The sequence below is a fragment of the Rana temporaria genome, chromosome 7, assembly GCF_905171775.1.
Source record: "Rana temporaria chromosome 7, aRanTem1.1, whole genome shotgun sequence".
NCBI lineage: Eukaryota > Metazoa > Chordata > Amphibia > Anura > Ranidae > Rana > Rana temporaria.
The window spans coordinates 165,554,804-165,570,994 of record NC_053495.1 but is presented as its reverse complement, the minus strand read 5'-3'; the positions used below and the strand labels follow the sequence as shown (position 1 = coordinate 165,570,994).

Here is a 16,191-nt window from a genome sequence, read left to right as displayed (position 1 = left end):
GGACGTGTATGCTGGAAAACCAGCAGCCAACTGACTCCCAATCAGTGCTTTCAATCAATGGCAGAGAGCCCTGGTCAGAGTGTTCTGGCGGGGGGATCGCCCCCCCCTGTTAGAACACAATAGCTCAGCGGGGGAAATCGTTGGACAAACCCTGCATGGTGAGTACAGTGTTTCCAACCGACGTGTTTTGAAAAAAAAAAAAAAAAAAAAAAACTGTTGGTGTGTGCCGGGTTTAAGAGCTGTGAAAATGTGGAATAGACTCCCTCAAGAACTGGTTCTGGCCAGCTTAGTAGATTGCTTAACAAAAGGCCTGGATTATTTCCTAAATGTATTTAATATAACTGGATACCAATATTTATAGCTAAAGTTGATCCAGGAAATATCCGATTGCCTCTTGATGGATCAGAAAGGATTTTTTTACCTACTGGAGCAAATTGGATCATACTTTGCTTGGATTTTTTTGCCTTCCTCTGGATCAACTGTGGGTATAGGATTGTGTATATAGAATTGTATTTTTTTTCTTTATTGGTTGAAGTTGATGGACTTGTATCTTTTTTCAATCAGACTAATTATGTAACTATAATGTTCACTTTACAAAATTCCCTTTTTGGGCCTCAGCGTGTTGTCCATATGAGTAACCAGTTTCTTCTGATATACAATGGTTTCTAGTTAGCCTCTAGATTTTTTTCTCTTCCCAGCAATTACAAGTTAACAGAGATTCTAACCCTTCCCCATTAGTCTATCCAAATCTAAGAGACAAAAGTCATTGGCTGGAATTGGGTTGTAAAATGGTTTATATCACAACGTAAATTGCTACGCACCTAAATTAAAAACTATATTTTCTTAAAAAAACACAGCATCACATATTTATTACTGGAGTATTTGATGGGTTTGGTGGGTTTATAGACGACTCCCATCCTAGCCTGCTACAATTTTTGCAGTTGATGCACAGTGTTAGATAAATACACAGTTATGCAGTATAAACACCAGCAAATGTGTTACGACACCATGCGAACATTCTTCATGGTGAGAGGCTACATTGTAAATTCCCTATAAAGAATTTAGTGTAAAGTCATTCAGAACTACACATACTTATATAGACAGTATAGCAAATGTCTTGTACACACATACACACAGATTGATTTGATTCAGCTCAACATATGTACTGACATTAATTAGCAAAACAGGCATTTACACAATGCAAAAAAAATACACCCACGCAGACCCTCTCACACACGGGCACCTCGCGATTTGCTGTTGATTCGCTTATGCTGGCTGGAAGCCCCGTGCGACAGCAGTGTCATGGGCTGGTTGTTGGGGTCGACTGAGCTATTAGATATCATGCTCTCCTTGTACTTGCTCATCAGAGACATCTTAGCATTCTCACCTCCCGAAGACGCAGAATTCAGAGCGAAAACTGGAACAACAAGATGTGGAGAAAAGAAAAGAAAATTACTTGTGCGATTGGCACACCAAAACTGTTGCAGTCATTCAAGGGCATTAAAAATGACAAAAAAATGGCTATGCTACAGTACAGCACGCAGGTATATCCAATTTTTATTATAAGGAACTGCCAAGCTAACAGGTAGTAATTGCAGCAGCCTAACAGGAGCCCTTAATTGTGCATTCAAAGCTAATGCTAGCTAAAAAGGTGTGGGGAGTATCATTTTGGATGTAAGAAACAATTTTGCTAGAAGAATCACACATTTGGAGGCGTTTGTTTTGTTAGGAAAGTAAATGGGGCTAAATGTGACCACATTACGAGTAACGGCACAAGGAAATATGAGCTAAACTCCAGAAAGATACAAAAGACACAAATAAATGTAGCTCTGTATGCATTAATACATCCTTAAAGTGGTAGTAAATTATTATTTTGTATTGTTTAAAAATAACAAAAATGTTATACTTAAATGTATGTAAAAAGAAAAAGTGTAAACCATGCTAATGGTAGCAAAGTACTAAAAAGAAGGACAAAGCTCATATATATATATCTATATGTATATATATATATATATATATATATATATATATATATATATATATATATATATATATATATATATGTATATATATATATATATATAGATATATAGATATCTATCTATATATATATATATATATATATATATATATATATATATATATATATATATATATATATATATATATCTATATATATATATATATATCTATATATGTATATCTATATATATATATATATATATATAGATAGATAGATAGATAGATAGATAGATAGATAGATAGATATATACAGTACACACATATATATATATATATATATATATATATATATATATATATATATATATATATATACACCTATAACACAACAAAAAGTATTGGGACATCTGCCTTTACACACATTAAATTTAATGGCATCCCAGCCTTAGTCCATAGGGTTCAATATTGAGTTGGCCCACCATTTGCAGCTATGACAGCTTCAACTCTTCTGAGAAGACTATTCACAAGGTTTAGGAGTGTGTCTATGGGAATGTTTGACCATTCTTCCAGAAGCGCAAATGTGAGGTCAGGCACTGATGTTGGACGAAAAGACCTGGCTCACACTCTGCTCCGATTCATCCTTAAAGGTGTTATATCGGGTTGAGGTCAGGACTCCGTGCATGCCAGTCAAGTTCCTCCACCCCAAACTCGCTCATTAATGTCTTTATGGACCTTGCACTGGTCCAAATCATTTGATGGAAGGGGAATTATGATTTGGGGTTGTTTTTCAAGGGTTAGGCTTGGCCCCTTAGTTCCAGTGAAGGGAACTCTTAAGGCGTCAGCATACCAAGACATTTTGGACAATTTCACGCTCCCAACTTTGTGAGAACAGTTTGGGGATGGCTCCTTCCTGTTCCAACATGACTGCGCACCAGTGCTCAAAGCAAGGTCCATACAAGACAAGTCAAGACACGAAAAAGTTTTGGCTGGAGATACAGTTTGATGCACATTAAAAGATAAATCATATTATGACATTTCAGTTCTGCTCTCCCTTCCCTCATCATTACACCAGTAGAGTCTCCTGATCTTTACAGCACTGTCAAACTCTATAATTTTTGCTTTTTTTTACTTCTAAAGTAAGAAATGTAATGAGCGTCAAACAACCTTAAAAAAAAAGATACAGTGGTATTCTTAGCTTGTTCCCAGAGATGCCAGTTCAGACAATTAACATAAAAGCAATGGGAGGTGGAAATGCTGTCAGAGGATTTGAGGCTGTGCATCCCGTTTACAATCCCGTAACATCTGCACTGTACCTCAGAGGGCTGCCCCATTTTTCTTAGTGTTTAGAAAATTACCTAACACCATGCAAATATCATAAAACTAGACTGCCTTGAAGGAATAAATTGATATCATACTGGGAAAAAATGGCAATTACTATAGAGATCCATTTGTGATTTTTAGTTTACTGCACATTTACTTCTCTACATATTTGTGCTAATAAATGTGTAATCATATACCATACATCGATTTTATAAGCATATTTTGACTGGATATTTTTTTTTGTATACTTGATTTGCACATAAATGTTAAGTGCTCATAGCCATTAGATAATGCATGTTCATGACACATCTATTGTATCCCTGACATACGCACATGATCATTATTGGATTTAAAATGTCAATCTTTTTATTGAACTTATACAACAAAGAAACTCCCCTGGAGCAGGAAATCAGAAACAGGCACTTGGGTACAGATGTCTTTAATCTATAACAAAATCATCAGTAACAGAGCTGTTGGCTTAAGTACAGAACAAAATTTGTGGTTACGACATAACATTTGCTTGGATGATAAAGAGATAGACGATATCAAATAAAGTTGTGCTTCATAACCAATATTCTTGTCTATTGTCTTTCTAGTGAAAAGTGTCCAAGAGAGACAATAACAAGTTTAACTATGTCGCAATGGGAAGGGAAAAGAGAGGAAAATGAGAGAAAGAGAGAGAGAAAAAAAAAAACTTGGGGAGGGGGTGGTAGGGATTGGTGTAGAGAGAGGAAAGCAGAAAGACTAAGGAAAAAGTTAGAATGGAATTCAAGAGAGAAAGTTAAAGCACAAGCAATTGTAGTCCTCAAGTGAGGCCTCGTACACACGACCGAGAAACTCGACGGGCGAAACACATCGTTTTGCTCGTCGAGTTCCTTGTGAAGCCGTCGAGAAACTCGACAAGCCAATTTTCTCCATTCCTGTCAAGGAAATAGAGAACATGCTTTTTTTTTGGCTCGTCGAGTTTCTCGACAGTTTCCTCGACGAAAATGTACACACGACTGGTTTCCTCGGCAAAAAAATATCTCCCAGCAAGTTTCTTGCTGTTTTTTGCCGAGAAACTTGGTCGTGTGTACGAGGCCTCACACTAGACCAGGGGTCTCAAAACTTTTTCAACAAAGAGTCAGTTTACCGTCCTTCAGGCTTTAGGGAGGCCAGACTTTGGTTAGAGTAAATATGTCCCAGAATCAGTGGGAGTAAACACTGCCTCATCATTGGTTTGAACAGGAGGAATAGTTCCCCACTGTTGTTTTTAGCAGGAGGAATGGCCTTTGGTTGGTATCGATGGGAGGAATTTTGCCCCACTTTGGTCTTAGCAGGAGCAATACTGCCCCATTGATGGTGTCAGTGGGAGAATGGGGCCTGGTCATTGGTATCAGTTAGAGCAATAGTGTCCCAAGGGCCAGATAGAGGCAAGCAAAGGGCCGAATATGGCCCCATGGGCTGTGGATTGGAGACCACTGCACTAAACTCTTTCCAGAAACCACAGCCATGGCTTCCAGATTTTTATTAAACTTTACAAAGATATTATTGAGGGTACACAAGATTTTAAGTAATCATTATCTAGTTCAGGTTTTTGTAACAAATTAGAACGAGAGTGATACCCCTGACTGGGTCCAGCAACAATGTCGATTCTAGCCACCAGAAAAATATAAGATATTCTTTTTTTTTTATGTATTCAGAAATCTCAATGTCCATTTTTTTGGAAAAGAGCTATTTCAGGTGTACAAGTGTAATAAAGTAAAGATTCTAATTAGGGTTACAACGATACCAATACTAGTATCGGTATCAGCGCCGATCCTTTTTATCCTCTGGGTCCCCTTTGTGTCCTTTCGGCTTTCCATGTCCTCCTTCAGTCCCCCCATGTCCTCCTCCGGTCCCCCCATGTCGGTTCCCCTCTAACCTCCTCCAGGTCCCCCTGTGTCCTCCCCGGCTCTCCGGCTCCTCCACCGGTCTCCCCCTGCCCCAGATCTTTCAGGATGGAGAGCGGAGGAAGGAGCCGGTAAATCTGTAATTTGCTGGCTCCTTCCTTTTCTGAACGAACAGAGTCAGTGATCACTGCCTCTTTCCATTTATCATAACTGAAACATCATAACCTGTGTTTATGAAGCATCAGTTTATGATTGGAAACCCTTTACAACCACATTTACTAACAGGTAAGGCAAGATTAAGGCTTACCTGTAGGTGCTTGAAATATCTCCCAAACCTCCACGGTTTAGGAGATATTTCCAATAATGCTGTAGACAACGGCGCAGGTGCGCTTTAGAAATGGCAGTCGTGCCGTCCCTAAAGGAGGCCATGACTGGTGGCTCCCACGCGCATGCCGTGATGTCATCTGGCTCCATTCAATCGCAGTGCCAGAGCCGCGACACCAGGAGGAAACCACCGGGAGAGATGTCGGCCACCCGAAAGCTGTACGAGGACGACAGCGGGGGCTTCGATCTGAGGTGAGTATTACATAATGAGCTGGTATGCTATGCATACTAGCTCATTATGCCTTTGTCTTGCAGGTGGTGTTTTTTTCCCTATATAGACTGTGTGTTTTCTGAAAGAACATCAAAGATGCAGCATGCATTACTTTGATGGGCTTTCATAAAAATGCAAGGTCTAAGAAGAATCAATAGGAGTACACGTAACAATCAAATGTCAGCAAATAGTAATATAGTAGTTATTAACTAATATAATACAGTAAAACCTAGGTGTGAGAGTAACTTGGTTTGAGAACGTTTTGCAAGACAAGCAAAATGTTTTAATAAATGTTGCCTTGATATACAAGCGATGTCTTGATATAAGAGTAGCGTCATGTCACAACTGAGTATAAAAAAGAAGAGGAGCCTCTAAGTGTAGCAATATGGTTACATTTAATGAAGGTACAACATTTAGCAACTTATTGCTACACTTAGGGTCCTTTCACACGTCCGCTCCGTTCGTCCGCTTATTACAAGTCCGCTGACGGACTTGTAATGGTTCCCTATGGGATTGCGTCCGTTAGCGGATGGAGCATCCGCTAGTGTCCGCAACCATCCGCGTCCGTCAGGATCCGCTTTTGCAGATGGAAGAAAACCCTATTTTTCTTCCGTCCGGCGGAATGGAACGGATGCAGACGGACAGACGGTCCGTCTGCATCCGATTCCCCATAGGGGAGAGCGGAGGAGAGACAGAGCGGTCTCTGCACTGTGTGCAGGGACCGCCCTGTCTGCCGACAGCTCAACGGGGATCCCCGCTGAGCCGACGGACACACACGGAGCGGACACAAAAACGGTCCGCTCCGTGTGAAAGAGGCCTTAGAGGTGCCTATCTTCTCTTTTATACTCTGTAAAAAAAATGCTTTGATATACAAGTGCTTTGGATTACAACCATGTTTCTGGAACGACTATGCTCGCAAACCAAGGTTTTACTGTAAGTAGGCTGAACAAAAAGAGCACTGAGCAACCACCCCCTCACCCACATATCTGCCCGCAGCCACAAGGGGCCACAAGGGATACTGGCAACAAATAATGGGCCAGATTCAGGTAGATCCGCGCAATATTTGCGTGGGCAAAGGGCAACGATTTTTGCTCTGCGCCCACGCAAATATTTTGATATGCCCGCGATTCACGGAGCAGTAGCTCCGTAAATTGCGCGGGCGCTATGCTAAATAGCTCGGCGTAAGGGCGCCTAATGTAAATGATCCCGCCGGGGCGGGAATCATTTAAATTAGGCGCGCTCCCGCGCCGAGCGAACAGCGCATGCTCCGTCGGGAAACTTTCCCGAAGTGCATTGCGGCAAATTACGTCGCAAGGACGTCATTTGCTTCTAAGTGAACGTGAATGGCGTCCAGCGCCATTCACGAATCACTTACGTAAACGACGTGAAATTTTAATTTCACGAGCGGGAAGGGCGGCTATACTTTAGCATTGGCTGCCCCTGCTATAGCAGGAGCAACCTTGCGCTAAAGTCGCCGTACGGAAACTCCGTACCTTGCGTGCGCAGGGCCCGCGCAACTTTTGTGAATCGGTGGTAGTATGCAATTTGCATACTATACGCCGATCACAATGGCCGCGCCCACTAGCGGCCAACGCAAGAATGCAGCCTGAGATATGAAGGCATAAGGAGGCTTATGTCTGTCATATCCTAGGCTGCAGTCCGCGTAGCGATGTTCCTGAATCAGGGGCATTCGCTACGCGGGAGCAAAACAGCTATTGCGCCGCGCAACCTATGGTTGCGCGGGCGCGATAGCTTCTTGAATCTGGCCCAATGTTTTTCTGGGTGAACATACAATTCTTAAACAGGTCTGTGTCATTTATGGGTGTGTACAGTATATGTCCTGCATCTGGCATGCTTTTGGGTACGTAGACGGCATAGCACTTTTGTTTTAGTTCCTATAAATCATCTCTGAAGTATGTACAACATATTACAAAGCAACATGTCTTGATTACACATACAATTATGTAGCAGACCCATTTAATGTCAATATAATGCTTTCCTGAAATTACAATTCGGTATGTTTGTGCCTCTCATTTGATTAATCCATTTTGCCAGACAGAGCCTCGGTTTGTTCTCCGGTAATAGAGTCCCTTTTCTCCCTTTCCTTTCTGAACACACAGCAATCATATACAGCAGGGGGCCTCTGCAGTAAGTCTACTACAAAGAGCCTTCATTTGAAGCGAAACAGGTGAGTTATTACCAGAACAGTCAAGGCGCATGAACCTAATTTCACATAATGATGGAGTGACCCTGGTTTGTAATAAAGAGTACTTTTATGATTTTGGTCAACTAATTTTCAAATGTATGATTTATTAAAAACTACAATTTTTCCCACTTTTACTACACCAAGTTTGTCTCTGTATCTGGTTGGTCTGTTGATCAAAGATAAGTCTCTACTTTCTGTGAACACATAGATGATATCCCCACTCCCACCTTTTTATGATGGCTCGTTATAACACGGCGAACTGGCTGCTCTTCGTCTATAAAACCAGCAGAGGAGTTGGGAATGTACTGTATACAGGTCTGGTGAGACATAATAATTAATTTGTATCGCAAATACCTCCAGGGCTGCTGTTAGAAATCATAGGGCCCCATACAGCCTACCTGACAGGGCCCCCAGCCGGAGGTGACTGAGGACATAAATGTATCATCAGTCCTTTTCTTTGCAGCCTCAGTTGCAAAGATGAATGAATTGGAAGCACTCTGAAGTTTCTTGATCATTCACAAACTGAAGCAGAATAATCACAGTTTACAATGCTTCAGTAATAAATGGACACATGAGTGATTGGTAACGATCACTCACTATGTTCATTCAGGAAAGGAAAAAGACAATACATTATATATTTATCTCCCCGTTCTCCCGTTCTCCTAACTGAAACATCCCCTGTGTGCCTGCAGCAGAAAATGAGAGGAAGAAGAGGAGGAAAGCCAGTAGCACTGCAGGGGAAAGGGGCACACAGTAGGGCCCAGACAGAAGATGGAAGGGGTGAATGCACGAGAACCACTCCCCTGAAATGCAGCCAGAGGGAGAAGCTGGCAGCATTGCAGAAGAAGGCAGAATAGAATTGATGTCTGTAATAAGACAGTACAGCAAGCCCTCCTGCTAAGCAAGTGAGTGGGCCCCCCTTTTGAGCTGATGGGGCTCGGGGCCCAGTACAGGAGGGATGGCTGTACTGTCTTATCAGCAGCCCTGAGTACCTCCACAAATAAGGTATCCATAGAGAAAGTATTCAGGTTGTGTCATTGGGACAGGTTCAGACCATCAATTTTTTCTTCTAACAAGCTCATTTATTGGACAATGCACACTAGAGTAACTGGCCATTGAGTTGTAATGTAGCTTCAAGTCATCTTTTTTTTTTTTTTTTAAGAAAAGATTTTATTACGTTTTGGATGTTTTTGAAACACATCACAGGATGATAACAATGTACAAAACAGTGCAGAGATTCAAAAGTTCAGCACAAAGCGTGAGTTATAGCAGTACGAAAGATGGTACTTTGATGCTACAGTGCGGCACCATCAATTATTGAATATACCTTAAAGACCTCCAACCTGCTCTTTGGCCTGGAGGCCACACTTTGTAGCAGAACTTATCAAAAGAGTAGGTTGTGGGCTATGGGTGCCTTGAGAGCTAAACACCTAATGATTTGAATCATATTGCACGTGGATGTGGCCAGTGCCTTGGTCGAGGAAAGAACAAGAGCAAGAAAAAGGTGGAAGAGATAGGGGGATGAAACTAGAAAAGCCATCCAGAAGGGAGGACTGATGACTGGGACCACACCAAGACTCCTGGTAGCTTCAATTAATCTTTACTTAAAGAGGAGCACCAGGCTCCTGCAGATTTTTTTTTTAAAGTCAGCAGCCACAGATACTATAGCTGCTGACTTTTCATATTAGGACACTTACCTCTCTAGGAATCCAGTGCAGACTTCATTAGAGCCGATTTTTCAATCGGCTATCATGTGCTGCCTCTGCCTTCTCTACTAAGGGAAACCAGCATTGAAGCCTTGCAGCTTCACAGCCGGGTACCCTAATGCACTGCGGGAGGAGGAGGGAGGCCAAACTTCCGGCTCTGTTCACCGCTGCAAACTCAGCCGGGAGTGGAGGTGAGTACCTGTCAAAACCAGGTGCCAAATGTGGTAGCGGAGGGGGAGGAGAAGGCAGACAAGTGGGGTTTGCCCTTTTGGGTGGAGCTCTGCTTTAATATGGTTTTAAAGTTAGAAAATGTTTTTCGTTAATGAATTCTTTGTAGGAATGCACCAATACCAATTAAAAAAACAAAACAAGTATGAGTACTGATCCTTTTTCTCAAGTACTCGCCCATACCAATTACCGGTTCCCAGTGGTGGCTGGTGTTTTATTTTTTTGGGGGGATGGCAAACAATCCACCAGACAAGACCACCCAGTCGGGTCAGAGATGGCAAGCACCCCCCCTCCGGGTCGGTCAGTCAGTAGTAGGGGCCCGACACTTACCCCGTCTCGCATGCAGCGCTTTAGGCATCAGGGCGGCTTCTCTGTGTACTGCTGTTTACTCGCTTCCCCTGCGTCTCCTCCCTCCTCCTCCTGGTGGCCAACCAATCTGATTGGATCTCCTTTCGACTAATTGGGTGATGGGAATACATGCGTCTGGCACCCTGCATGTATCTAGTACGTGATCCAGCACTTCCAGCTTGGGGAAGTGCAGGTGCTCCATCACCGGCCCGTTCCTGCTGTGATTATTAACAGCGGGAGCTGATCAGCAGGTACAGCGGACTCGATGTCCGCTGGCACCTGCTGATCCTTTTGTTACAGAGGTAGAATGGCAGTCTGCCTATGTAAACAATGCAGATTACCTTTCTGTCCGTAGGGAAGGCATGGATACTGTGTTCCTGCAAAACAGGGACACAGATCCATGCCTTCCCTTAGTAAAACTGATGTTAACCCCTTCCCAGATAGTGTCATTAGTACAGTGACAGTGCATATGTCACTGGTCCCCAAAAATTGTCAAAGGTACTAGTTTGTGTCCAGACTGTCTGCTGCAATATAGCAGTCCTGCTATAAGTCGCCGACCACCACCATTACTAGGAACAATATAAAAAATAAATCGCCTGGTCATGAAGGGGGGTAAATCTTCCAGAGGTCAAGTGGTTAAAGCTTATAGGATAAGTTTTCATTCTACTCTGACTGTGGCTGAAGGACCTCTTTTTCGTTGTGGGTTTAGTAACAATTTAAATGGCAGGAATTATGTTTTTTAGGTTACTTTGAGTTTAGTTTTCTTTGAAGTATAACGAGATTAAGATGTGATTTTTGTAATTTTATTTAAAATCCTACAAATAAACATACAATACAAGGTACATCCACAAGGTGCAATTTATAGAGTATGCAGCAGTGCTGCACTATCTAATAGGTCCCTTCTTTGTGTCATACGGCAGTAAAAAATGTATATGTAATATTTACTAATTCCCTGATGGAAAAAATTAAAACTGTTATTTTTTTTTTATAATTTGTGTGTAAAACAATATAATGCATTTAAAGAAAAAAGCCTTCTATATCCTGAACTGGTTCAGTACAACTAACCTCTTGTTCCTAATTACTTTGATGATGGAAGGGGGTGATTGGTGCACTAGAGATTAGAGAATAAACTGCATATTTGGTCAGTCCCAGTAACATGCCATTTACTTTGCATGCTTGTTAATTCATTGTATTTCTTATTTTCACATCAAGTATAATAGTATAATTTTAAGACTGAAGGAGATTTTTTTTCCCAGTAATGAGACCAATCATTGTCCAATCAACAATGCGTGTGGCCCTTTGACACGAGATTGAAGTTCAAAAGCAAGGTAATCATCTGAAAGCCATGCTTGTAACATCTATTTCAAGCTGTAATATTCCTTGAAGTATTTTTCTAATAAATGAATATTTAAATTGTAATTATTTTAAATATATATATATATATATATATATATATATATATATATATATATATATACACACACACATATATATATATATATATATATATATATATATATATACATATATATATATATATATTTATATCATTTGAATTATATTTAATTAAAGGAGTCTTCGAGACTGCATTTAGTAAAAGCTGTAAAAAAGGTTTAGCAGCATCTGCATTTTTTTAAATTGAATTTCTTAACAGAAGAGTTAGAATTCCACATGGATTTAGGGACTACAGACGCCATTTAGAGGCATGGCAGTGGAATAAAGGCTTCTGTTAATATTGTGATTAACAGTAGCCAATGGGGGTTATTTACAAAAGGCAAATCCACTTCTGCAAACTACAAGTGCACTTGAAATTGCACTGTAAGTGCACTTGGAAGTGCAGTCGCTGTAAATCTTAGGAATAGATCTGAAATGAGAGGAAGCTCTGGCGATTCTATCATCCAATCATGTGAAAGCTAAAATGCTGTTTTTTTCTTTTCCTTGCATGTCCCCCTCGGATCTACAGTGACTGCAGTTCCAAGTGCACTTTGCACTTGTGGGGCCAGATTCATGTAGAATTACGGCGGCGTAACGTATCCCGTTTACGTTACGCCGCCGCATGTTTTTGGCGTAAGTGCTTGATTCACAAAGCACTTGCCTGTAAACTTGCGGCGGCGTAGCGTAAAGCCGTCCGGCGCAAGCCCGCCTAATTCAAATGGGGCGTGTACCATTTAAATTAGGCGCGTTCCCGCGCCGAACGTTCTGCGCATGCTCCGTTAGGAAATTTCCCGTCGTTTTTTTTTGTGCGAAATTACGGCGCCCCAACATGTTTTTTGAACGGCGACGTGCGTTACGTCCTTTCGTATTCCCGGACGTCTTACGCAAAAAAAATAAAAATTTAAAATTCGACGCGGGAATGACAGCCATACTTTAACATGGGCTGTCTAATATTACACCACCTAAATAGCAAGTGCAACTTTACGACGGGAAAAACCGACTAGCGACGACGTAAGAGAATGCGACAAACGCGCGTACCTTTGTGGATCGCCGTAAACAGCTAATTTGCATACCTGACGCGGAAAACAACACAAACTCCACCCAGCGGTCGCCGAAGTTCTGCATCCTAAGATCCGAAGGCGTACGAAGCCGTACACCTGTCGGAGCCAAATGCCGTTGTATCTTGGTTTGTGAATTACAAATAAAGAAACGACGCGGCAAATTTGAAAGTACGCCGGAGTATCAGCAGATACTCCGGCGTACTTTTTCTGTGAATCTGGCCCGTAGTTTGCACTTGTAGTGCAAAGTGGATTTGCCTTTAGTAAATAACCCCCAAAGTGTTAACTAAATTAACAGTAGTTATACCCATTTGCGATCAACACAGGTGATCATAATGGAGTTTCAGATTTATTTATTATAACTCTTACATCATCAAGAAGTACTTGAAACATCAGCACTTTAAAACATATTGGTGTGCATAATTCCACATTTGGTGTTATTTTTCTTGCATTAACACCTGTATTTGCTGATATTATTTAGGTATACGCTGAAGACTAATTATCACATCATTTGCATTCATCAAGACTAACATCTGATATTTCCATGACTAAGATTTCACCTTCTATACACAGCAGATTTAATAATCAGTAAGGGGAGTATACCTGTTATTTATTGTGAAACATTATTCACATGAAATAAAGTAGCATTGTGTACAGCAAAATAAAAATGGTTGAATTTGTATAACATTTTATAACAATTTTATTTGTAAAATTGTTATATACTGCTTTTTGTATAATAATTAATTTTGTCCTAAGATGGCCACGCGCCTTACATTCTATACAATCTACCTTAGATAAACCAGCAACTATGTAGCCTATAGACCAGTAGCGGCTTGACCATATGGGGCACAGCCCCCCTAATCCATTCGCCTGAGGCCTCGTACACACGACCGAGGAACTTGACGGGCGAAACACATCGTTTTCCTCGTCGAGTTCCTTGTTAGGCTTGTCAAGGAACTTGACAAGCTTGCTTTGCGTACACACTGTCAAGACAAAATCTCCTCGTTCTCAAACGCGGTGACATACAACACATACAACGGCAGGGGAAGTTTGATTCCACTGGCTAAACTCTTGGGGTTGGTTTTGCTAATCTCATGTGTTTGCGGGATAAGTAAAAGTTTGTTAACCTTCCTGGCGGTGTTCCCGAGACTGACTCGGGGTTAGATTTTCCTGCTACGATCGGTAACCCCGAGTCAGTCTCGGGCTTGCCTCGCTGAATCCACAGGCACTTTTTACTTACCTTGTCCCTGGATCCAGCGATGCCACCGCGCTGTGTGAGCGAGCGGGACCTCACTCGATTCACATAGTACCTCCGTGTGACGCCGATCTCCGTTCCCTGCGACGTTACGACGCACGGGGACGGAGAACGGCGCCAAATTCCAAAACGTAAACAAACACCTTACATACAGTATACTGTAATCTTATAGATTACAGTACTGTATGTAAAAAAAACACACCCCCCTTGTCCCTAGTGGTCTGTCCTGTGTCCTGCATGTCATTTTATATAATAAAAACCTTTTTTTCTCCCTGCAAACTGTAGATTGTCCATAGCAACCAAAAGTGTCCCTTTATGTCAAAAATTGTTTTAGATCAGCTAAAAAACAGCGATAATAAATTATAATCACTTGCAGAATTGTGCGATAGCCATTTGTGGGGAAATTCGTCATAAAAAAAAATAAAAAATGACAGCAACAATTCTGCAACTGAGCAAATTTCAGTGATTTTAATTTGATTACATTATTGAATAATTTTTATTATAATTATATTATTATTTGTTATAATTATTTATAATTATTTATTATATTATAATTTATAATTTTGTTTTTAAAAAAATGTCATACCCGGGATGCCTACTAGTCTCTTGTTTGGTCAGATTTAAGTGAGTTATTTCTAAAAACTACAGACCTACAATATAAAACGCCAAATTTCCTTGCAAATAATGGTACCGCTTTCAGCATGTTTTTTCTGAAAGAATCATACCGCCAGGGAGGTTAAGAGACGATTTGCACTTTTCAGTCTGTTACAGCTTGAAAAATGTGTTATATCCATTACAAATGCTACTTTTACTCCCGTCTCATACTTTATTCTGAGCAAGCGCAGGTTTCTTAGCATACACACGCTCGAGTTTCTTGTCGCAAACCAGCCCGACCAGGAACTCGACGAGCCAATTTGAGACTCCCGTCGAAGAAATAGAGAACTTGCTCTCTTTTTGGCTCGTCGAGTTTCTCGACAGTTTCCTCGACAAAAATGTACACATGACCGGTTTCCTCGGCAAAAAAATATCTCCCAGCAAGTTTCTTGCTGGTTTTTGCAGAGAAACTCGGTCGTGTGTACGAGGCCTAAGAAAGGCCTGGGTTCTTTCCTAGATACACATAATATAACTGGATACTAATATTTATAGGTAAAGTTGATCCAGTGAATATCTGCCTCTTGGATTATGCTTTATTGTATATATAGGACTGTATATATGTATAATAAAGATATATATATATATATATATATATATATATATATATATATATATATATATATATATATAAAATCAATTTTTCCTTCTATTGGTTGAACTAGATGGACTTTTTTCAGCCAGACTAACTATGTAACTAAGCTAAGGGAAAGGAAACAGCCTATTTTCCTTTAGTAAATCAACCCCTTTGTATAAAATGCATTCTCTCTCAGCTCCAAAAGCTAGGAGATGTATGTTTGCAATAATTTGCATTTACATTTATATATTTTTTTGTTTTACTGTGTTAAGGCCGTTCGTAGATGGTTCGAATGCCAGAATACACGCTTAAAAATAGGGTCTCCTTTAACGGCAAATGCACTGTTCATTCTTTTGTATCACGTTTGTAACACCCTGATATGTGGATTGTCAATAACTTTCTTCCACCAAAGAATCTGAACTAAATGTAATCAGTAAAAGAGTTTTTGCTGTCTTTTTTCTTGCTATTGATAGAACTGTAGGCTGTAGAATCATGCATATAATAACACCTCTAGGGCATGCATTTTAAGCAGAATGCAGAATATTACTCCTGATATGTAGCGGAAAAAAATCTGCTGCTCCTTTTACAGAAGCAGTAAAAGCAAAAAAATATATAAAAATAGCAGACACTTATCTCTGAAAAAAGTGTTTTGAAAAACAGCACAGCTTTTCCAATTCTAAGTGTCACTGACAGCTATTCAGTAAAACATAATTGAAGACAGCATTCCAACAAGGACACAGAGTGAAGTGCAAGTCTTTCAGTCACTCTTTTTCTTTAAAGAAAAGAAATCCATGCAATTCTGTTTGCTATGACAAGAATTTCTGAGTCATAGCAGTGTCATATTAAAAATATTTTGTTTTATTACTTTAAATGATATTGAAGGCAAGAATAATTCATTCGGAGTTAAAGGGGTTGTAAAGGTAAAATTTTTCCCCCTAAATAGCTTCCTTTACCTTAGTGCAGTACTCCTTCACTTACCT

The 16,191-nt window shown here is 40.5% G+C and overlaps 1 protein-coding gene across 1 annotated transcript in view; it reads right to left on the bottom strand.

The window, feature by feature from the left end:
- The window catches only part of ASTN1 (astrotactin 1), a 796,876-nt gene that overhangs the window by 244,394 nt on the left and 536,291 nt on the right, over positions 1–16,191 (bottom strand). Inside the window, exon 4 of the mRNA XM_040360365.1 lies at positions 1,244–1,417. Within this exon, the coding sequence (XP_040216299.1) occupies positions 1,244–1,417 (174 nt within the window). The remainder of the gene's footprint in view (positions 1–1,243; positions 1,418–16,191) is intronic.